Source organism: Hyposmocoma kahamanoa, unplaced genomic scaffold, assembly GCF_003589595.1.
Source record: "Hyposmocoma kahamanoa isolate Upper Pololo Valley unplaced genomic scaffold, ASM358959v1 182, whole genome shotgun sequence".
NCBI classification, from domain to species: Eukaryota; Metazoa; Arthropoda; class Insecta; order Lepidoptera; family Cosmopterigidae; genus Hyposmocoma; species Hyposmocoma kahamanoa.
Window position 1 is genome coordinate 2,576,855 of NW_020653713.1, and position 25,260 is coordinate 2,602,114.

General features: G+C 35.1%; 2 protein-coding genes across 12 annotated transcripts in view; one reads left to right on the forward strand and one right to left on the reverse strand.

Annotated features, from left to right (window-relative positions):
• LOC113226208 (patronin-like) overlaps positions 1–14,760 on the forward strand; it is a 98,155-nt gene extending 83,395 nt beyond the window's left edge. For 8 of the 11 annotated variants that reach the window (XM_026458756.1, XM_026458747.1, XM_026458748.1 and 5 more), the window contains 6 exons: positions 2,046–2,117; positions 3,156–3,245; positions 4,205–4,312; positions 8,020–8,202; positions 8,865–9,147; positions 13,506–14,760. In XM_026458756.1, the coding sequence (XP_026314541.1) occupies positions 2,046–2,117; positions 3,156–3,245; positions 4,205–4,312; positions 8,020–8,202; positions 8,865–9,147; positions 13,506–13,650 (881 nt within the window). In that variant the 3' untranslated portion in view covers positions 13,651–14,760. The remainder of the gene's footprint in view (positions 1–2,045; positions 2,118–3,155; positions 3,246–4,204; positions 4,313–8,019; positions 8,203–8,864; positions 9,148–13,505) is intronic. The other 3 variants (XM_026458754.1, XM_026458750.1, XM_026458755.1) reach the window with 3 other exon arrangements.
• Positions 14,761–16,911: 2,151 nt separating this feature from the next.
• The window catches only part of LOC113226129 (zinc finger protein 236-like), a 24,083-nt gene continuing 15,734 nt past the window's right edge, over positions 16,912–25,260 (reverse strand). The window contains exons 12-16 of the mRNA XM_026458658.1: positions 24,907–25,119; positions 23,200–23,394; positions 21,518–21,607; positions 19,466–19,525; positions 16,912–17,532 (exon numbers count right to left, since the gene is read on the reverse strand). Coding sequence (XP_026314443.1) covers positions 17,428–17,532; positions 19,466–19,525; positions 21,518–21,607; positions 23,200–23,394; positions 24,907–25,119 — 663 coding nt within the window. The 3' untranslated portion in view covers positions 16,912–17,427. The remainder of the gene's footprint in view (positions 17,533–19,465; positions 19,526–21,517; positions 21,608–23,199; positions 23,395–24,906; positions 25,120–25,260) is intronic.

The following is a 25,260-nucleotide window of genomic DNA, read 5'->3' on the forward strand; positions in this document are numbered from 1 at the left end:
CGATAATAGGCAGCTATGTAAATACCACTGTGACAATCACAAAAACAAAGATACGTACGCTTTTCTACATACTTGCTCAGTTAAACAAACCAATACTATCAAATCAAAAACAAAACCTTTATGTAAGATTGTTACATAGTGAATCAATCAAGTTCTGTTTACTTAAGATGGTATCATCCGATATGTCGTATAATCTTAATAATAATGAAGTGCTTCAAATGCAACTTGAGATCCGCGTGACATCTCGGCGAGTACTCGAATTTTATTACATTATACGTTTCTTGGATATTTTATAGAGAAGTTTATTGATACGGACGCAAATGTATTATTTTGTCCCACTGATTGCTATTCCCTTTGAGCAGCACTCAATGTTTCTAAGCTTAGCCCCTTTAGCCTTTTCATTTAATTTTGTGTCTAACATCGATAGTGAATTTACGAAATGTGGTCGACATTAGATACAAATCTTTTTTTTTCTATTATGGCATGGCCGCAATTTTTGTTTAAATGTTTAGCTGAACTATTCTATATAATTCGATGCAACACCATCACAGTGTTACTACATTATCTTCACTACGTTTGTCTGGTTAATAAGCACCACGTAAAGGTTGAAAAGTTTAGATTTGAACCCTAGATATTTCATTGTTCAATGTAATGTGTCGTTACTTGTATTGGTAATAGTATTAGTATAGTACATATTGGTAACACATCGCCTCCTCAATAATAAAGTGACGTAATCCTAAAAATGAACATTTTTGGAGAACTGACAAAATAGAAGTTAAAAAGTAATGTACTGGCAAATACATGTGACTTTTTAATTACCAACGAAAAGACTTGTACGGAATTAGTATGGAGCTTTACTTCATTCCCAGAAAAATTTAACCAGGCTTAACTCTTTTGCTAGATATAAGCTTGAAATATAGAGCTTAGCAATAACAAAAAAAAAGTTATGTGGTCTGCTTTTTTAAAAATTGATTTAAAACAAATGTGTGGTAGACATTCTAAAATAAGTCCAAAAAGCAGCAACCGACATACCGACCCCTCCTACGTACAGTATATATATCGAAATTGCCAAGTTTACAGGGGAGCGTTTTAAACTTGGCAATTTCGACATGCAATACTTTACGTAGGAGGGGTCAAAACGCTAAAATATAATCAACTAATAATAATAATAATAATTAATAATAATAACTAATAACTAATTTTATGATTAAAATATTAATGACATTGACATCTGATGTTGACAGATAATTTGTACGGCATTGGCCACTAGCCCAGTAGCCAAAAAATTATATAAAAATCCGTTCCGTTCCGTTTTCCGTTATATAGCATTGAAAATCCCTAATGATTTTCTGGAATTTGCAGGTCAAAAAGGAATTGTTTTCAATTCGGAATTTCTAGGTTTTGATACCTCTTCACGAAAAACCAACTGGTTAAATTTTCCATTTATTTTAGTACTACTAATGGAACACCTCTTTTGACTTACCACTTTTTTTTACAAGAATGAATTCTTTTCATATGTGTAAGCTTTTAATTGGCATCTGATTATTTATACTTAAATCCATGTTATAAAAGTAGCTGTAAGCTCCCCTAATATGATAGTAAAATAAAATACAAAAGCCTGGAAAAAATTTAGATTGTGACTAAAAAGTCATAATAAGCTTGTATACCAAATTGAGTTTGATTCAAAAAATGATATATTAGGAAATGAAACAGGTCCCATGGTCACGATTGAATGAGGTGGTACAGTCATCAACAAGTTATCTCTAATATTAAAAAGACCTGTAAAGGGGCCGAAACATTGGTTTGTTTGAAAAAACAAATATTCGCGATTAAAATCCGGAAAAATTTGTAAATTTTTGTGTTCCCGAAAATGTGACTTTTCAAATTACTTCTCTTTATTATTGAGGTTGCGAATTGTGGCAATATGGAACAGGAATGGTGTAATTAAAAGTGAGAGGGTGAGTCAGTAGTTGAGCTAAACACATGTAAAGCTAAGGCGGCACCGTTCCCCGCTTCCCTCCCTGACGTGTGTGTGTGTCTTGTAGCGGGCTCCATGCGGCGGGACTACTATCGCGGCTCGCAGGACAGCCTCGCCGAGCGCGCGGGTCTATATAGAGGTCAGTGCTATGCATGTCTTTCTTTCTTTTTCATACAACGTTATCGAATAAAATGTCGTTTTTGTTACTAGGTTATTATAGTGCACTTATTTATAACGTTATTTGTGTTGGTAATTATTATTGAACGGTAATTATGGTTTATTTTTTAATTAATCGTGCAAAGTGGCGATCGATAGTCTCTGCCTACCCCAATGGGAATCCAAAGGTGTAAATAGAAATATGTTTGCAATTATAATTTAGACAATTTTAAAACAATTGATGTTGACGTTAAATTTTAATTGAGTTAAAAAACCGAGGTTTTGTTTATTGATCCTCCGGTTAAGCCTCCTGCTAGGTACTAGCTATCCATGAGTGTTCTACGTCATCAGAATTTTGCAGATGAGTTTGATCATAGTAAGGGGTTTTCCATCAAGGGCGAGTAGATTTGGACAGTTCATAGCGGCCATGTTGTTGAGGCTGCTTTTGACAAACCCGTTGTTTATTTTTCAGTCACTAAAAACAAATTATCATGGCGTCGAGCAAAACGTGAAAGTGAAAAAAAATAATTATCAAAATGGGTGTTCTATTGTGGCAACGCTGCGCGCGTAATAGACTGCCTGTTCTCCTGAACACTCACGAAAAGCGGCGATGTGTTCGGCAGATATTGAGTTTCGTCCCGGTCAACTCGAATTTGGCCAACAAACGTTGAATAGCCGACTGGGAAGGACGACACGTAAACATTTTATAATAAATTTTTATGATTAGCACGTGTTGCTTGACGCTGGGACTTGCCATGATGATTTGTCTTTAATGAGTGAAAAATAAACAACAGATTTGTCAAAAAAAGCTGCCTCAACAACATGGCCGCTATGAATTGTCATAACCTACCCGCCCTTGATGGAAAACCCTTTACAAACTCAAACTAGAGACATACTCTATTGCTGCCTGTCTCCTGGGTTACGGCAGAGATTGTCGATTGACTGTGTTGTAGTGCGACGACCCATTGCGTAACCGTACTGATTGGATAGATAATGTCAAAATGAAATCCGTATCCAACAGAATCGCCAGTAGAAGAGCGCGGTGGCATGTCCCCGGGCAGCGCCTCAAGCGGCCCTCTCGGCCGCCGCGGCTCCTGCAAGACTTCCCGAGGTGAGTCGCACTCGTTCAGCCTAGCAAACGATTTCGCCCTTTACTAACAGACGCAGGCTTTGCTCGTGTTTTGATACGATTTTGCTTGTAAACGATGAACAATTTGTTCGTAAACGCAAACTTCCAAATTTAAGTTTGAAATTGTCACACACTGACATGCCCGTATGGTACAAACACACATGCGTCTCAAATTTTGTTTTGTTATCGTTATAATGATGAACTAGCAAAATCGTACGCGGTGGCAATGTTATTATTATTATTCAAATTAAATATTGATGCCATATCGAGGATTTCACTGTATCTTTGTGCGTTATTAAATAACCTACATTGTGTTATCCGAAGATACGACCCTATGAAGATATCCTCTATATATATTTTAAGAAATCTGCAACTTCATTTAAATCTCGATGTATTTTTAATCGAAATTCCAGCAAAATTACGTGGCTCAGTTTTAGTAGAGCTTTTTAAAATTTTGTTTCGTAGAATGCTTTATCATATTTATTTTTCGATTTGATTATATTTTATATGCATATGATTTCAACAACGCATAGAGTAAAGTACACTCCAAAATCATGCTTGCTATTTGGCCTTTTACTGTAGTTGCCAGCTGAGTTAAAGAGTGAGATTCAAAGCTTACTTTTCCAAATTTCGGAGCGCCCTATAGACCTTCCGCGCATTTTATTACAATTGGTTCCAATCCTGTTTACACGTATAACGGATTTTAAAAATCATGTAAGATAAACGTTTTTTCTTGTCGCGGAAATAGTCTTCAATTTTGTTTGCATATAAGATTCCAATATTATTTGATAAATAAAATGACCTACGTAAACAACCGAGCCTGCTTGTGTGACGATGCATGCTTTCGACGTCGCAATCGTCGTATTTCAATTACATTGACTGCTAACACCCGAGTGGAGTGAAATGCATGCGTTTGCGTGATTTGATGGAAACATTTTCAGAGCGTGTGAGTGAGGAACCACAGACGACACGTGGAAGGTCTAAATATTCCACTTACCAGAGTAACTTTAAGGCGGGCCGGAAGTCTAGCTCTCTAATGAACTTGTGCGGTAAGACCAACTGGTTCTCACCAGATGTAAAGGCTTTCTCACATTGGTGCAAGGTTCGCTTTTGGTTCGTTGGGTTACCTTTACGTTGCTGTACCTGGTGGGAGATGGTCTGTGAAGACGGTGTGTATTTGTCTATTGCCTATGTCAAACGTGCAATGTATTTACACTTACAGACACAGAATTGTGGGGACAGTCAAGGACGCTTGCATGTATAACCCATACCACGCAGAAAAAAAAACAAGGCTTTCGGTTATATTTTTATTTGGACAAAAAAGTAGCAAAAGGTGTCCTTTTTTAACATGTAAATAAATAATATTGCTACCAAATTGTTTAACAACTCCGATAAGAAATTCAAGTCTTCACAACAACTCCCACTGTACAAAATCTCTCGTCTTGTGCACATTTTCTTTTGTTTATTAGGTCTTCTGTATTATTTATGTATTTTGTCACGTATTTTGGTGATGGATTTTTTGTTCGGATTTTGGTTTAATTGTTGCATGTTCTAATAAATATTATGGTGTTGGTGTGACATCGTCTTAGTACTCCTTATTTATAGGAAAACATCTTTCCCAGCTAATTTTAAATTCTTAAACCATTGTTGCTTAATTTATATTATTCCCTATATTTAATTTACATATAAAGGTGAATATGTGAATTGGGATAAAAGTTGGAAAATAACCACTGATACCTGGGCCCTTCCAAACAGTAGTTTGTACACGTTGAGTTGAAAAAAGTTTCAGATGATAATATCATCTCATACTATTGCACATATGCATGTTATGTGTGCAATGGGCAATTATGATCAACTAGCATTTTCCTACGCATTAACTAAGTTCCTTTTTTTTATAAATATTGTTTAATATTTTTAAGTATCTTTGCGTAAAATACGAAATGTACGTTAAACGCCTGGTTTTATTATGTTGTAGTTTTAATTTCGCTTTGCAGTAGATTATTTTTATGTAGCATTTAGTATTTTACGCTTCGAACGATAATTTTATAGGTGTATTACTATTTATTATAATTGGTAGCGGAAAAGAAAACAAACTAAATTAAAATATAACACAAACGTGAAAGTGATAAATTCCTATTTCTTTACTAATTTTATTGTTATGCTAGTCAATAAATTTAATGATAACTTACTACTCAACTAACAGGGTGCTGACTTTTTTGCAATAGTTTTCGGTTTTTTTTTTTATCAGTTATTTCAAAATAAACACTTAGTATACGTAGTTTTAATCTGTAGTACCTGAATGCAGTTATATATTACTGTTGTTTTAAACATTCAATTTATTATAGTCTGTTTTTTGAAGACGGAATAAAATGACTGCATTTCGTAAAATCTTAAATAGACTTGAGAAAATAAACTTATTATTACTTATTATTATTATTATTACTTGTAGTTGTTGTCGACAGTTTTATCGATAGATGAAAATAAAATTTGTCATAAAATGTCCGATTTTGTGACGTTCTTATGAATGAAATGTTGGCCCACTGATATCGAAATCAATTCGTGAAGTACAGGCAAGTTCTTACTCTAATGTAAATTATTGCCTATGTAAACTATACGATTACGGATAAAACATCGGCGTAAAACGACATTAGGCGCAAATAGCAATGGAAAGATCTTCAATCCTCATATCGTCGTCTTAGAGTGAAAACCGTATACGCGTTTTCACATAGTTCGTTTTTACTGATTTAACTAAATAAAATGCTAATTATAAACATTATTGCGTTTTACTAAATGAAGATTTTACACCATATTTTGATCATCGTCCTGAAAATTACATAGAAATCACATACGAGGTATTCACTCTTAGGGTCGTATTCCCGAACTCTATTCAATGCTCAAGTCAGGATTTGAGCAGACTTGAGTATGATTAAAAGCACTAGAAATACGACCCTAATGGCAAGGACTTGAGTGTGATTTTCAGTGCTCACTGTAATACTCAAGTCCTGACTTGAGCATTAAGTAGAGTTCTGGAATACGATCCTTAGACGACGATATGCATTTACTTATATATATGGTCAATAATGATAGAAATGAAATAAACTCGGTTTTGTGAGCGTAATCAATTATTCAGTTGATAGTCGATAGAATATTTATCGACTGCAACCACTAGCTGTTTACTAGCGGGCATCGAGTATATAATCAGAAATAGAGACGAAATGTCATTTATTTTGTTTGAAAACTATTCTGCCATATATGACATATGACTGTGACAACTGCGCTCCGATTGGCCAGTCCGAATTCGAAACAATTGACGGGTATCGTCAATGGGTGTCGTATTGTTTCTAACTTAACTTGAGCTTTGCTATAATGGAAGAAAATTGCTAAATTACATATTTAGTATTTAATTACCGATGAAATTTGATTCCGTTTGTTTTGTAATTAGATGTTTTGTTGTTTTTCCCCACACCATCAAATGAAACAGCGCGCCATTGTTACAGATATTTATCTTTATTATAATAACTACAGAATATTTTTGGATTATATGGAGACGTACATACAGGTCAGTTGTTGGCGTTTCTATATTTCAATGCAAACAAGAGTTGATGTTTACAAGTGATGTATCACTGAGAAGTTACCAGGAATGTATGGCCCTTATTTCGTCTCCATTTCCGGTTATATACTCGATGCAAGCGGGCAACACTTTTGCACAATGTACTGTCATTTTACTCCATCTTCAAAACAGACACTATCCAAACACGTAAAAATTCTACCTAGCATATTTTTTTGTAATAGTAGATTTGAACACGATAAAAATATTGTCCTAATAGTACATTGTGTACAGGACGGTACATAGGAACTCCCTTCCGGCACATGTCTTCCCTCCCTCTTATGATATGGGGTCCTTCAAACGAGGCGTGAAGAGGCATATTGTAGGCAGGCAGGGTGGAGGTGGCTAGTGCAGTGAGGGTTTCATCGCTGCACTAGGTTCCTTCGCGTTTGGATACCACTTTCCACTTAACATCAGGTGGAGTGGAGTCATTTGCCTGTCAAGTATAAAAAAAAAAGAAAAAAAAAAAAAAAGAAATTACCAACGAGTGTTTGTATTTTCACCGTCTGTGATACATACAATGTTTTTCACCACATTTGCGTGGAAATAAATACAATGTTTATTTTTTGTATGATAAATGGTTCACAACGCAACAATTTTGTTCTTGTAAATGGCGGGTTTTTTCTTATCAACAGATGGCCAGCTAGCTATCCTTCCATAAATAATACAACTCGAACTAAAATGTTGTAAAAAGCATACATATAGCCTTGATGATGGATTGAAAAAAAAATTGCAAAATATTTATACAGAAAATAATTAAAATAAATTATAAGAAATTTTTAATGAGAATTGTATGTGGCTGAATTGCAATTAAATTTATGATAGATAACATTTTAAGCGAATGTTTCAATTTTGAACTTAAGTACCGTTCTTGCTTGAACTTGAACCAGACCTACGCAAGGAAGTATGTCGTGCTACAAATAAAAAAATAATCCTTACCATCTATGGCTGTAATGGAAAGAAAAATGCCCTAGGGTTTTATTTGGGGCACTTTAGTCCAGTTAGCCACCACGCTATCATACTATTTACGAGCAAGTGTGATGAAAATAATTTTGTCGGTCGGATACGGCGTTCAGCGGTGTAACGTTGGGGCGTAGGCGATGACGACGCGTAGCAAAGGTAGGTTGCTAAGGCGATATGCGTGTACAGACTCGGGGCTGGGCCGCGCGACTCCGCCGCGGCGCGCCGCGTCGCCGGGGCTGCGCGCGCTGGGCTCGCCCGCCGGGTCGGGGCCCGGCTCGCTGCCCGGCGCCATCGGCAAGCGCCGCCACGTGCCGCAGGACGACCACTCCGACGTCTCGTCCACACACTCCTCCATCATGGACTACTCGGGTGAGTCGCATTCTTGGTGCACTTCCTGTCCGATAACTTCATGCTCTGTCGACTCATTCAACTATTTCTCCCCCTAGCGTCCAGTGAGAGTCAAAGAAAAGGTCGTTCGTTTGTCTTAACCGATTTACTTGTAGTTCTGTAGGCATTTCGACACCAGAGCACCGTTAGTAAACTAGATGTACCGATGTCATGCCAACAAATACTAGAAACTATACAAATGTAAACGAATAGATGTAACATACTTTTTAAGGCATGGTGTTCGATTTGAGAGCATTTTATTCTAACAATGAGTGCGTTCGCTTTGACATCGCTTCTCACGATACATATTAACACACAGATGCACGACACTGCGTACTCATGCTCACTGTGCATCTGGCTTCATTAAAAACATGCATACGTATTGAACTAAATATATATAACTATAATTAACTTTCGAATCAGTGAATACTGTACATAAAATGGCACAAACAAAACGTTGTACGATTGAAGGCGCAATACAAGACACGTAAGAAATGTTGAAAAAAAATTTTCTAATCATCAAACAATTCTGTGCACTTCTTAGACGCTTTAGGACATTCTTGTTGAATGTCTTCAAGTTCTTGTAACGCACTTTCGAGTTATTCAAGGACACTTTTTAAGAATAACCACCAAAAATATTGCAGGCCCGAGACTCTACAAGCAGCCGACGACAAAATCGAATCGCGGTATAATGCTAAACGCCGTAGAGTACTGCGTGTTCCCCGGCGCCGTCAACGCGGAAGCGAAGCGGCGGGTCTTGGAGGAGATCGCGCGGTCCGAAGCCAAACACTTCCTCGTGCTGTTCCGCGACGCGGGCTGCCAGTTCCGTGCACTCTACTCGTACTGCCCCGACTCCGAACAGGTCACCAAACTGTACGGGACTGGCCCCAAGCACGTCAACGATAGGATGTTCGACAAATTTTTCAAGTGAGTTTTCTTTTATGAAACTTTATTATTATTTATTTAGGAAAACATGCAGTATTATAAAAAGTACTTTAAATTGCTAACAGACCAGACTGTTCCATTAAATAAGTGCAAATATTAGAAAACATACAAAAAGGTAAGAATTGGTAACACCATGGACCAATAACTCAAGAGGACTGCTAATCGTCATACAAGATAGCGTAGCCGGGTATTTAGTACCTATTGGTACACTAGATGTCGCGACGATTACCAAATAGCTATTTTGTAACGTTATTTTACATTGACACATTGAATTTTATCAAATCTGCTTCTAGTGATAACAAACACGTCAACTAGATGGCGCTATATTTTACCTCAAAATGGATATGCACCTGGAGTCGTATACAAATACATTGTAAAAAAAAAAACAATCGCAACTCGCAACGTTTCCATCCTCTAAATAATAACTAGAACACTACTTTGTCTGTTCTAATGCCATTTAGACATATTGATAGTTTAGCTTAAAATTATTCATATTTCAATGTTACTGGGTGTAAGAAGCGAGAAAAAACAATGGCTACGGTGATTTTAGGCTGAGAGCACCGAACGTGCGAAATAATATTTTTTAATTTTATTTGTAATTCCAAGAAGTATGATATCGCATTAAATATCGCAGGTATTGCATTATTGGTCCCAAAGGGTCATATCGGAACGCCACACAGTGGGCCCAAATTGATAATTCTTGGACATAGGAATAACTTGTGGAGTATCGAGAAATTTTTTTTTATGTGATATATAATAACATTCCTAACAACTTTTATTCTTGTATGATTTCTTGAAAAGTTGATAGATTCAGAGAAAAAAAAATTTTTGTATGGACAAATATACATTTTATTTTTTATCTCAAAATATACGAAAATCTAATGTGCGTGGGTTACTTACAGTATAGTTCCCATCATTTTCTATGTAGAAAAAAATAATCCGTCTGCATGTACTTGCGGCTTTGTAAATAAAGGTGCGGCAAAATTGCTAACTCTTTTATGTACTTTTTTAACAAACAAAGTTTAAGACAAATATACATTTTATTTTTTATCTCAAAATATACGAAAATCTAATGTGCGTGGGTTACTTACAGTACAGTTCCCATCATTTTCTATGTAGAAAAAAATAATCCGTCTGCATGTACTTGCGGCTTTGTAAATAAAGGTGCGGCAAAATTGTACATAAAAACTCTTTTATGTACTTTTTTAACAAAATACATAAGCTTCGTGTAATCTGTGTGTAATATGTCATCCATTACAAACAGTGCATAAAGTCCAACAACCCAGTATAAATTAATCTGAAGGTAATTAAAAATAACGGAAATAAAAAGTATAAATTTTAGGCTAAATAATTATTTAATCATGATACAATTTTAGGAATACAGAGCTGATTTTTTTCACATGATACATAATAACATTCCTGATAACTTTTATTGTTATGTAATTTCTTGGAAAGCTGATTGTTTCAGAAAAAAAATTTTAGTTTTTTTTTTGTTTGGAGAAATAAACATTTTATTTTTTATCTCGAATTGTAGAAAAATGTATTTATTTATTTATTTATTTATTTAAACACTTTATTGTACCACAAGCCACTTTATTGTAACTTACAAATTTTCAGAAACAATTTAAATATTTGTGTACAAAGGCGAGCTTATCCCATAAAGAGATTTCTTCTAACTAACCTTTGAAAATCTGAGAGGAAAGTTGGTTTTTGGGGTGGCACTAAAAATAGATAAGTAAAGAAATGAAATATACTATACTCAATAAATACACAGATAAATTTAATAAATCAAGTGTACATACGAATATATATATATTAAGTAATGTTGATACATTAATACATACAAAGTCTATAATAAATTGAATGTACAAAATAAAACTATAAATAAATATATCAAATGTAAATAAATATTTCAAAAGCTCTAACATGTGAAGTCTGAACAATCCCAAAACTTCAAAAGAGCACCCTTGAAAACCCGAACCGAAGGCGACTGTCTGACCTCGACCGGGAGAAGGTTCTACATTCGGGCAGCATTTACTGTGAACGAGTTCGAATATTTTTAGGAACTGTGTTGTGGAAGGACGAGGGACAAATTGGTGCCAGAACGCAGGCGGTCACCCATAGCCTGTATGTAAAATGTAATGTGTGGTTTATTTACAGTATAAGTACAATTTAACTTAACTTTTTTATTTTTTTTTATTTAACTGCCTCTGTGGCCGAACGGTTACCATGCCGGACTGCCACGCAGAGGTCCCAGGTTCGATTCCCGGGCCGGGAGAAATATTTGTATGGCCTACATTTATTTCTCTCGTGAGTTTGGGTGTAATTTGTGGTTGTCTATGTGTGTCCATGGCACCCGCGACACAGGGTTTCCCTAGTGCGGGGCTATGTTGAGTGTGTGCGTTATAAAAAAATAAAAAAAATCATTCTCTATCAAGAAAAAAACAATCCATCAGCAGGTACTTGCGGCTTTACGAGTAAAAAGATGTCAAAATGTTAGATTTGTTATTTATTAAAAAATAAAACACAATATACTAGTTTCTACTTAACTTTCGTGTTATTGTTATAACGCTCTGTGTAATTTAGCACTAAAATTAAATTTTCTTTAGTCGAAGCTCATGTATTTTGTTAAAAAAGTACATAAAAGAGTTAGCAATTTTGCCGCACCTCTACTTACAAAGCCGCAAGTACATGCAGACGGATTATTTTTTTCTACATAGAAAATGATTGGAACTATACTGTAAGTAACCCACGCACACTACATTTTCATATATTTTGAGATAAAGAACAAAATGTATATTTCTCCACAAAAAAAAATAATAATTTTTTTCTCTGAAACTATCAACTTTTCAAGAAATCATACAAGAATAAAAGTTGTTAGGAGTGTTATTGTCTATCACATAAAAAAATTAGCTCGATACTCCACAAGTTATTCCTATGTCCAAGAATTATCAATTTGGGCCCACTGTGCGCCACCGCAAACGGATGACAATTTAGACTTCCTTTAGGTTATACTATATTGCTCAGATTTTTATAGATACTTCCAAGTATTCTTTTATTTTGTTTAGGATTAGCGCCATCTAACGATATTCGCAAGCGTTACGTTATTAATTAGTTAACAACGAACAATGCCATCTATTGATACGCATAAATATCGAAGTTCAGAGAATAATTTTAGTTTATTACTAAATATTTGAAAAACATTACAAGAAAAATAGAATATCTACTATATTTCCTATAAAAGAGGAGTTAATCGATATCCACGGCCATTTACGTAAATATAAACTAATTCCAGGCTATCGATCAGCGCCATCTAGGAATAAGACGGCATTTTGACCTTTTTCAGAGCTACGATTTTTAATATGGAGATTAGCAGTCCTCTTGAGTTATTGGTCCATGGTAACACCAATAAAAAAGAAATAAGCAATGTAAAGATATCTGCCGTCCACTAACTTTTTTTTTATTATAAAATATAGGTGCGCATTTAAACTAAATCGCGGTTAAGTGCCAAACAATATACCACAAAATTATGTTTTAAAAACAGTTAAAATTAGTTAACGTATTCGACTTACCGGAACTTAGCTGCTATATATATATATAGCTATAGCTGAAATATTATTAAACAATTCCAATATTCTAAAACTGGGTTATGGTTTTTTTATGATATCTCAAAACATTATTTTGTCACTTAGTCACATTTTAGTTAGCGGATGGCAGATGTGTAGACAGTTAAACCAGCTATTAGAGGTTTTAGATCTTCCGCTTTTTGCTTGCATTTTTAACCCTGAGTTTTCTCAGCATTGAGTCATGGTACGTCCCACTATTGGACACGGGTCTCCGTGTGTTTTGCGTGTTGTGAACCTTCTTTATTATGCAGGTTTCATTACAGATGAATCGTTACACGTTACTAAACATTCACGAAACTACGTAACTTGGAATTTGAAGTTTAGTTACATGCCAATCATTAACGACCCCTCCTACGTAAAGTATCGTATGTCAAAATTGCCAAGTTTACAGGGAAGCGTTTTAAAGTTCTCCGTTTTATTCGGCAAAGCTCGTTACTCAAATAGAGTGATCATCTAATACATCCTCTAACCGATATGTAGGATTTTATAATGCTCTATGTGAGTAGCTTTGTCGAATAAAACTGAGAAATGCTAAAGTCACGTGTTGTGCTTATTTCAGTGAATTCAGAATATTTAAAAGGCTCCTCTGTAAACTTGGCAATTTCGACATACGATACTTTACGTCGGAGGGGTCGATTTCTTAATTGAGAAGCAACCGTTATGCCACTAAACGCACGCTCGCTATTTTTCTACAATTAAAATGTTCGTTCACAGGTATAATTCTGGTAGCAAATGCTTCTCGCAAGTGCACACGAAGCACTTGACGGTGACAATCGACGCGTTTACGATACACAACTCGCTGTGGCAGGGCAAGAAGACGCAGCTGCCCAGCAAGAAGGACATGGCTCTGGTGATATAAGCGCCAGCCGAGTCGCTCCAAACTCATTACGATATCTAGTCGCCGGCGGCAGTCGAGTCAAGCCTGTAACCTTCAGTTAAACGCTACTGTAGGGCAATAGTGCCAGTGTCCATTTGTATTTTAAAAGTATCGGTTAGTGCATTTCCCTGGACGGTCTGTTTCGTTTACGCAAGTGTAACGTCGACCGATAAGCGTTTAGAAGGGGACGATCGGTTTTGTAACTAATCCTAATATCATAAGTAAAATAATGTCATAAGTATCACTAATCCATTGCGCGTGGTGCGATTGAGCGATCGCGTCCGCGATCGGTGCCTGTGTCATATTGTACAGTTGGAGAGGTTATTAAGGAGTTTGTAAGCTCGAATCAAGTGTAGGATTTTTTATACATGTGCTTCGATGGGTTTCATTTGTGAAAGTTTATCATGTTGAATTCGTGTTATTATTTGGCGTGCGGAGCTTAGCGCCGGCCTGTGGCGGCTGCGAGCTGTGATGACCGACCCTTGAAAGACAGTACGGATGGAGAGCACCGCGCAGGCCGGCCTGTGTCAGGTCGTCGCTGTGTACGCGAAATGTTGCTCTGTGTATAAACGCGATGTTTGCCATATGTATTAGTGAGATGGTCGATACGTTCCAAATTGAAGAAATTGTCTCAAATTATAAATGAAGCAGCCAAACTGTCGGATGTATGCTCGTATTGTAGAAACATTGTTTTTAAGTGAACTCTCCCCGTATCACATAAATAATTAAATAACAAATTCACAAACTAATTATTGCTTATTTGTTGTAATATTAACTTGTTAGTAATTATTTCAATTTGACTGGAGTAAAATTAAGATGAGTACGTATTTGTTTAATTGACCCTCGGTTAATGTTATTTCAATTTTCATTTTTTTACCGCTTGTATAGCTAAAGTAAGTGAAGGCGCACTTTACGTGGTAATTGTACTGCCTTATCGTGTAAATAATTGTTTTGTATACAGCTATTTATTAAAAGAATGTTAAGCGAAAATTGATGAATATCATTTTTTCATTGTTTAATGATTGGTCATCAATAATATACTACCGATAGTATATGGTATGCAAATATATTGTATTATTAAAAAGCATAACGAAATAATATTGAATTTCATATTAACTGGGTTGTTTTATTATTCCACTATCACCAGGGGGCCAATCGCGCTAATTGTCAACGGTAAAACCAAAACCTTAAACCTCGCCAATGTGACACGTTGCGTACATTTCATATCGCGCTAACTGTCAAAACAAAAACCAAAGCCAAACAAAAAGGAAACGTTGAGACGTGTGACACGTTACGCACATTTGGTATCGCGCTAATTGTCAAAGGTAAAACCAAAAAGTAAAACCTTGCCTATTGGTATTGCGCTACAGGGCTGTTCCAAAGAAAAAAATACAGGGCTGTTCCAAAGAAAAACGCTTGAAAGTACAAATAACTTTTTATTTTCCAGTAATTATGACAGTAATACAATAATAATAATTACAGTAATACTGGCTAAAACAGTGGCTTTTGTGACTTAACTTTAGTAAAAAAATGTTTCAGAACTATCACATTCGAATAACAATACTTATCAGAGTAAAAAATAATTAAAACAAATACTCGAATTAAAAATTGTTTAATTAAAATTAATGTTCATTGTTAGAACAGTTTAAAAATTAAATCTTCATTATTATAATCATCATTTTCCCTTTACTCAGGATGGACGTAACTGGCGAAAAAAAATTATTTATATAAGACTCGAAGAACGATGCCCATTTTGACCTCGCAAATTTTTGGGTCGCGAATGGTTGAAACTTTATATGTGTTTATATAATTTTTTTTAAGATATAAAAAGGCATTGTAAATATTTCTTTTCGAATGTAGCATGACTTACATTTTGACAATTTATTTAAAGCTTCGTTAACACTTGCCTTGTTCTTCTTAGTACTTAATTACCCATTTATATATTGGTTTCATTCTGTTTTTTTATTATTTATAAAATCGTGTCATCTCTATTCCATAATTTTGAATTACGCCATTATTTGGTTTACTGTGCGATATTAATGTTCATTATTACCTCGTAATGAAAATATTGCTTAAATCAAATTTCCCTATTTAAAAAAACCTAAATCCAGTATAATTAGAAAGTACTGGAAATACGAATCAAACCTGTGCGATTGATGGTCGTAAAACTTTTAGCTGGGCTAAGACTTCATGTTCTACGTTGTCTTGTAAATAATTCTAGTTCGTCCACAAGTTACGTCCATTAGTGCTACAAGCAGATATCAGCATAGGCAGAGTAAATTTATCCTAACTTCAAGGAGATAATCGCGTGCATTCACACTAGGCAGGTCGCCTTCGTTTTCAAAGTAAAAAAATCTTTGTTTCACATGTAAGCAAATTACACTTGGAATCGTCATATTGATTAAACTCCACGGCTCATTCGTAATGCCTGAGATTCGCTTGAGAAGAATGAGCAAGAAAATCTAGAGTCGCTCTTTGTATTTACATTTCTAAACATCATTTACAATATTTGTTGGAATATCATAGATCGATATTACCAGGGTTACTACCACGGATTTTTGTCATCCAAGTACGCAGAATCTTTGGTGAGTTGTTTCACTATAGTTTTAAACCTCGTGAATCAACCGGAATGTTATTATAGAAGCGTATTATACATTGCCCTTTAAATGACGACTGTCTAGAGCAGAAAGTTTATTTTTATTCCTCGTAATAATGGCCGAAGACAGCAATCTTCCCATTGTAAACACTTCGAACGAGTCGTTTGATGACTGTAATTCGCTATCAAAGATAATGAAGTCGACTAGGTGTAATCATTGTTTCGGCAAACGACTGTCAATCTAATACGTTTCAACATGTCGACGGCTGCGGTCCACCTTGCTGGGGCACCGACGAAGACCTACCTACCCGAACAGTTTGTTGAAAATTTCGAATGATTTGTTGTCTCTGTGCGTAAACTTGTATTTATGATGACGCGATTTCAACTTGGTGATTTCGGCGAAGGCGGCAAGTGGTGTAAACATCGCGTTAACTGCGCCGCCTTCGCTTGCCGAAATGGCGGCAGTCGACTAGGTGTAAACAGCGAGCTGTGTAAACACGCCAATACACAGAATGGATAAAATTTGCCCTGAATTATGTTCTAAATTTTTTATTTGTAACTAATATTTAGTATTGTAAGTTTTGAAAAGTTTTGTAATTTAAGTAAAAAAATGATTAATTTTTACTATCTTTAATTTTTAATCATCGCGGTATTTAAGATGGAGATTAATTTTGTTTATTATTTGAAGTTTAAGGAAATAATAGTCTGCCTATTCCGATCTCTATATACGATAAGGGATAATATTATATAAGAGATCAAAAAAAATATATTTGCACCAACCAGTTTAGGTGTACATAGTTCTTACATCTACAACAATGTCAATCATATTCATTCATCAGTCAAGTACTACGGTTGTGAGTACAGTATTGTATTATTTATTATGAACCCGTTTAGAAAATTGTGAAGTCACTATTTCTAGAAGGAACTCTGCACTTTCTCTGTCTCTGTCAAACGCGACGTCAATCGCGATGCGAAAGAAATAGACAGAGCGTTGGGCAGTTTCAAATTAATTTGTGATTGACTAAATCATTTTATAAATCACGACAATCGCAAACATTGCAGAAAAATCCTCATGACACCACGCTCCCGTTAGAGTTTGGGAATTCCACAGTACACTCGCAAACAACAGGGTGCACCTTGTTTACATGCATTTCCATTATTATTCAAACAATGGTAAAGTAGTGTGTAACCGGCGAAGACATGTTATCATCGACGACACTATTTGAGAGGTTTATCTGGGTGATCGTTTCCGTCTCTTCTTCCACTTCCTGCAAATACACAGTAATACACAACATCAGCAAAATCGTCTTGAAATAATAAGTACAGTTTATTAAATACAGTTTATTGCGCAAGTGTTGTCCGCTTGTCAGCAGCAAGTGATTGCAGTCGATGAATATTCTATCGACTATCGACTGAATATTCGTCACGCTTATGCATTAAATAGCCGAATCTGTTTCTTTTGAATCAGCAATATCGTCGACCAACAGTACAGGTTCATTTGAATTGTAAATTTTTGTAAGTTGGCCAACTGTCAAAATAAGAATAAAGAAGGCAATAACGCAATTAGTCATCATTAGAACATGGTAACATTCACAATTCAGACTTTTTGGCAAAGTTTTACCTTCTTACATAATCTATCGATAAAACTGTCGACAACAATTACATGACTATTTAAAATTTTATCAAATCTGACAATCCTATGCATGATATATTAATCCATCTTTAAAAAGACAGACTAATATAATTTATCATACTTCAAATTATAGTAATCCATTAAGGAGAGTAGACAAAATCTGCACCCTCACTATGGTGCCCCATATTAAAGAAACGTATATAATAATACTACAAATTACTTTGTCTCAAACTAGGGAATCTCTCTTCAAACATATGCTCAGACCTCCTCATCCAGTGATCACAGTGTTTACTTTGGGCCATCGAGAAGGCGTAAAATTATTACTAAAGGCATTTAAAACAGATTTAAAAAGTATGTAAAACAGCATGGACCAATAATTCAAGGGGACTGCTTAATGCGATACATAACATCGTCGGGTATTTAGTACCTTTTGGTACATCAGATGTCGCGATAAGTACCAAATAGTTCTCTATTCCCACTCTATAGTTCTGTTGACTACTAGTACTTTTTACAATTACGATTCCCAGTAGTTCTGTTGCACTGTTTGTTTGTTCCCTATATGGAAGACTCCAAAGAGTTTTTTAGTAGCCTGAAACTAAAGACTTTAGAGTTTCATTTATGTTATTTATTTATTTATTGGGCACACCAACAGTTACTACAATATTTCATGTAGATATTAATACATTTCAAAAGCTTAGTCTAATTGCGTGTTAAACTGAGTTGGAAAAATTAAAAATAATTTTAAAACTAATAAAAGAGAAAAAAGTTTCATTAATTTTCAAGTAGGTACAATATCGATAATGAAATGAAGAAAGACTAGTTGTCAAAAGATATAATATAATAACGCACACACTCAACATAGCCCCGCACTAGGGAAACCCTGTGTCGCGGGTGCCATGGACACACACATAGATAACAACAAATTACACCCAAACTCACGAGATAAATAAATGTAGTAGGCCATACAAATATTTCTCCCGGCCCGGGATCGAACCTGGGACCTCTGCATGGCAATCCGGCATGGTAACCGTTCGGCCACGGAGACAGTTAATAGTAGATCTCCTTGTGAAAGCTACTGGCAAATAATTATTTAATATAATATGAGACTGTAACTAATTTGTTTTAAATTCACAAGCTGCAATTTATCAAAGCTGCTCTAATTTGAAGTAATAACAAACAAATCAACTAGATGGCGCTTATTTCTTTCGTTTTGGATTAGCGCCATCTACCAATACTAGGAAGCGTTAATTTTTAATTAGTTTGTGGCAGACAATGCCATCTATTGACACGCATATTATATTATGTTAAAGCTCAGAAAATAATTTTAGCACACGATCAATATTTGAATAATATTACAAGGAAAAAAACTGATTTCTATTTCATAGGAATTAATTGGTACCCACGGCCGTTTATATACTATAAACTACTTCCAAGCTATTGATCAGCGCTATCTAGATATAAGACGGAAATGTTGACCTTTTTCAGAGTTACGGTCTGTAGTATGGAGATTAGCAATCCCCTTGCGTTATTGGTCTGTGGTAACAGTGACTAGAGGATGCTAAATTTACCTCTTCTCCGTTGAAACCGTTGATTTCCACTGGAATGGTTTGTCCATCTTGAGTGATGACCTGAAAAACAATTAATTCATTATAACCATTGACTTACAATATATGGACGTCGGGTCCGCGCTAAAAAGTGTCCGAACTTATAGGGCGTTACAATCGTATACAGAGCGTCATTCACGCTTTAGTTTTCGTTTGTTCGACTGACAGCGAAGCAAGCAAAATTAGACAGTACTGCGATGACATTACCACTATTATTTAAATTCAACGTTTTAGCTTTTTCATATTCCTTGACATGTCACTACGTTTAAATAGGTTGACTTGGGACATTTTTTTCGTGGTTTTTGTATTAGACTCGTCGTCCATTTATTTGTAAGTCAATGATTATAACGTAGGGTCAAATTGAATGCGTAAAATTACTTTACTAGTTATAATTATTGATACAAGGATCGAACACTCAGAAATCCGGCCGGATTCGAACCGACGTCTTCTAGCATACCATGCCAACGCTATACCAACTAAGCCACGGAACGAACCAGCGGACCTCACGAATTTTTCTATGTGCTTGCATCGTATCTTTGTATTTGGTTTTTCAACGACTTTTTAGCCGTAGCGCCATCTATGAGAAATCTCTGATATTTCGTCAGCCAGTTAGATATCTTTACGACTACAATAAATATATTGAGTCAATACTCAATATATTTATTGCATTCATATGGTATACATGTCTTAAATTTAAAATAATGCTACACATATGAGCCCTTTATTAGGGATAACAATAACAGCAGAGGTAGGCCGAGGTTTCAATTATTAATTAAAATTGTTATTTATCAAATAATAATATTTAAAAAAAATGTCATATAATAATAAAGAAATACGTCATATTATGAGTAGAATTATGTCACTGAAAGTTTGAATTTAATTAGATTACAGTAGCATAACTTTATAGTATATAATTAACATTTATTTATTATTCAAATTTATTATAATATTATTATTTTTATTTGTCATCAAAGTATTCATTTAAATTGTAATAGCATTTCCATTAGAATTCCCATTTCCAATAGAGTCCATACTACCTCTGGTCGAATTCAAATTTTCCCCTACTGAGTCGGTTCAGGGACACTGGATAAAAAAACATTGGTATACGAGTATGTAAAGTACCTTTTGAATTTTGAAATTTCGAGGTAATTTTGTGTTTTTTTTCTGTCGTGATAACTTTTAGGAATCGTGTTTTCAAATCGTATACTAATCAGCGTATATCGTCAATTTCACTATATAATTTTTCCAGAGTGATTGATTCAACATTTTCACTGTTATGCGGTATCAACCAAAGCCATTTGAGGTTATTCGACTCTCCGTGTCGGTTAAAACGCCTTTCATTTTTTTTAATTTCAATAAGAAAGAAGATATCCATAATATTAACCTTAGAGCTAAGTCCAAACTCATGGTACCACGATTTCGTTTAACCAAGGTAAACAACTCTTTTATGGGGAACTGTATACGTTTTTACAATAACATTCCGGAACATATATTAAGTTTATCATTTCCTAAGTTTAAAAACTACATTAAAAATATTTTGATCGAAAAATCATATTACAAAATTGAAGACTACGTGTTAGATAAAGATGTATGGAAAGACGACACGGCTCCAGAATCCACACAAATTTGATTCAAAGTGTATTCCATAGCATTTAAGTTTATTTGAAAAGAGCAATCCCTAGAGTTTCTTGCTCGTTCTTCTCAGGAGGTCAGCGTAGTGAACGAGCAGTAGCTTAAATGTGACGTTTTCAAGTGTTAATTTATTTTATCTATGGAATAAATAATCTTTGACTTTGTGACTTCAAATCGAGATGTATGACGTAGCTTCAAAGCTGATTGTTGTTTATTACTAAGCGGATATTATGAAAACTTTCAAATGATGCGTGACAATGAGCCAACCTATACATATAGAGACAACTTTAATTATTGTCTGATAATACTAAAAAACTAAACTATGTAACATACCTTATATTTATTTATTATTGTGTTGAGTAAACGATTTTATTATTAATATACCTGTAAAGATTTGCCATCTGAAGAGGTGATCGCCAGCTGGGTACCATCTTGCATAGTAAAGTGCAGCGGGTTGCCCTGCTCATCTGTTACCTGAAATATTCAATACCGGGTATAAAAATTTACAAGTAAGAAGAGGGTTTCTCACATCCTAAATCTGTTGAAAACAGCCGCCTTAACGGAAGAAAAAACAATGGAAGCGCCTTAAGCCTAGATTACTACACAATCGCTGGCGCCAAAACTCTATGTTAAACACCATGAAATCTTGATAATTCTGGACTGTTAAACAATTTAAACTTTACCCTGTTGGCATATCGTTGAAAGTTAAATACCTATTATTGCAAGTTACGGGACGTTTTGATTTTATATTGAAATTTCAATCAATGTGCTGCTATCTAGAGGTCAATAGTTGAACGACGACGAATTCGAGATGTTTACTTAGTTCTCGTAAAAAGAAGCGATCATATTGCAGGTTTACTTTCGTTTCTTGTAACAAAAAAAAATATTAAAAAAAAAAATTATTTATTTATATAAATATTTTTTAGGGGCCTTAGAGGATGGAAAAAAAAATAAAAGAAAGGAGCTGCCCTGACTACGGAATGAACGTGCATACCTAAACAAAAATTGAACGAACAAATGGCGGATTTCTTTAGTGTCGTTCGAGAAGTCGTTATCGACAAGCAAACATTTAATTAAAGTAGATCAATATTCCATTTGGGAATATTTTAGGTTACATGGGAATATCCGGGAATGTCACATGAAATTTTGAATTTATTGTTTTGCGTTTACAAATATAATAATAATATTTTGTAATTTGAGAGTATATAAAAAAGAGAAAACTTTGAAATACAAATCCTATACATTTCCAACCTCAAGATTTATATTTTCGTAGAGAAATTTTTAAACAGATTCCAAATAGTGTAGTATAGCTTTTTTGCATTTATGCATTGGTATAGAATTAATATCAGTGACTGATTTAAGTGAATCCTTAATACTTCCATTTAATTTTGGAAATAAATGAAAGTAGTTATATTATCAATAATAATATTATTATCACACGTTTATTTGTTTGAAACATGGTACATATAACAGGAGATGTAACAAGAGACAGTGTTTCGCATATGTTAAATAGCATGCAAATGTTATACAATGTCAATTGACTACTATTGGCCAAGCGCCTTTGATTTGTGCAGAAAAATCGACACTTCTCCGAAGTAAGACAAGTAGTCACGAGCGACTGCGAGTTGTGACAAGCCACGTCAAACGAGCTCCATACACGTTGGCGCTCGCCTTCACTCGGTCAGCTAGGCGAGTGACACCTAACGATGGCAAGACAAGGCAAATAGGCTGTCTATACGTTGGTGTTGGCCTTCACACGGCAACGTTAGACCAACATGGTCTTTGTATTGCTGACTTTATAAAATAAGAATTTTTAGTAGAGTTGTCAGTGGGAAAAAATCGGAAACGAGTGGATAATTTTCTTTTCAGGAACTGAGAATGCCTAAATTAAATATAAAATTGTTTACCAATAAACCTAAAGATGGAATTGCATTATCATGTAAACATGTTAAAACACTCGTGTGATGTTTTTATATATATAAACATAAACACACTCGTATTTTAATGCGTTTCATTATGTAATAGTCACATAAACTACTATATTATCATTCCGACACTTGACTCACCGCAATATGTTCATCAAGGCCGAGTTCAAGCGGTTCCGCCAACTCGAGGTCGTCACTTTCCATTTGCAGTTGTTCTGGCGGCAATTCCTCCTGTTCCAGCTCTAGTGCTTCTAACTCTGGCTGAGAGACAAGTAGTGACGGACCGGAGTAAAGTTCGCAGGTCGTTAGCACTTTACTGTCGTCTAAAGATACCGCCTGGAATCATATAATGTAATTATTTATTTATTCAGGTTCTTCACGAATATCATTCGTCTTCCGTCACGCACATAAAGTAACTGAAAGAGTTACACTGTAAGTATAAATACTATCTTGAAATACATGCCTCTGTATAACAAATAGCATAATATGTAACTATCGTGTGCGGTGAGGTATTTTAATTTATTAAAATCATCGAATATATTACTAGAAATAGAGACGAAATGCCATTTTATTTGTTTGAAAACTATTCGCCAAATCATTACTGCGCTCCGATTGGCCAGTCCGCATTCGAAACAATTGACGAGTGTCGTCAATTGCTTTACTTCAAATTGACCAGTTTAACTTGAACTTTGCTATAATGGACGAATATTGAAAAATTACATATTTAATATTTAATTACCGTTTAATTATTCCGTTTGTTTTGTAATTAGATGTATTGCTGTTTTTCCCACGGCCCGAAAGGAACAACCCTCCTTAGTTAGAGATATTATCTTTATTATATTAAATACAGAATATTTTTGGAATATACACACAGGTCAGTTGTTGGCGCTGTATATTCCAACTTTCTAATTTGTAATTTCAGTGCAAACGAGAATTATAAGTAATGTATTACTGATGAGTTATCAGGAATGTATGGCCCTTATATCGTCTTTATTTCTGGTTATATAATCGATGATTGAAACTCAATAATATTGTGCTCTAAAACCGGTTTTAATTAAAATAACGGATAACTCACGTATTTAATTCGAATTTTTGCTGGACATGTTTCGAACTAATTCGTGGTCCTTAATCATGAGATTCCGCGGATTTTTCAGCTGGGGATAGTACTCAGGATAACAGCGAAATAATGATATTTTATGATGGCAAAAAGACATTTATATTTCCTATACCAATTTTCAATTTGAATGTGCCTCATTCATCAAAATGTTTTTTTTTTCGTAATTTAAAATTATTTTTTGATAAAACTTTTTGTTATCTTGTTAATACGATTACCAGCGGAAATATAGTCGCTGTTTCTGTCTTACGCTAGAAATAACTGGTGTATTAAGCGTTTCCGTTTTGATTGTTTTCATAGAAATGTACGATTCTGTTCATCTAGAATAACAAAAGGTGTGGTAGGTTTATATGTAGAGATTTGACTTTTATTGTTATAAGTAACGCAAGGATCAAAATGTGTTATATTATTATATTACGTTTTATTACAAGTGACATTTTGATTTGCTGAAATGTTAATATTGTTTGTTAATATGCCGCTTAATCAAGTTAAAATTAAAATATGCATAGTAATTTCACGGTAGTTTTAGTAAGGCATCATCGATTGTTAGTGATTGAATGAAATCATTGTCATTCAGCTGACACTCTATTGAGGTTCAACTGCCACTGCAACTAGATTTTAGCAGAGTAACAAATATTATTATACTTGCAATACAGTCTCAGTGGAGTCTCAAAGGAATTACAATGATCATTGGGTTCAAAAGCTTTAGCAGAATTGGGGTCCTGGTGTTTCACCTGTTCGGGATCCAGAATGTGGAATGCCGGCTCAGACTCGTCCACGTCGTAAGTGACGTAGATGACGCGCTCCTCCAGTTCGTTATCCACGCTCGGAACAGAAGTAATTTCCAACAGCGAGCTCTCGTCGTGCTCCTCCGTGTCCTGCTGTACCTCTACTGTCTGCTGCTGGTTCTTGTCGTTGACCAGCAAACTTATCTGTTTGTGAACTTGCTGCGGATGCGACGAAATAAAAATGGTAAATGTGGTGTTATTTTGGTGTAGTTACATAAAGTGAATCTAGTAGTTTCCGTCATTACGGATAATTCGCGGCGAACGTAAGAGCTTCGGAAAAGGCGCACCTTCTTGTGCTTG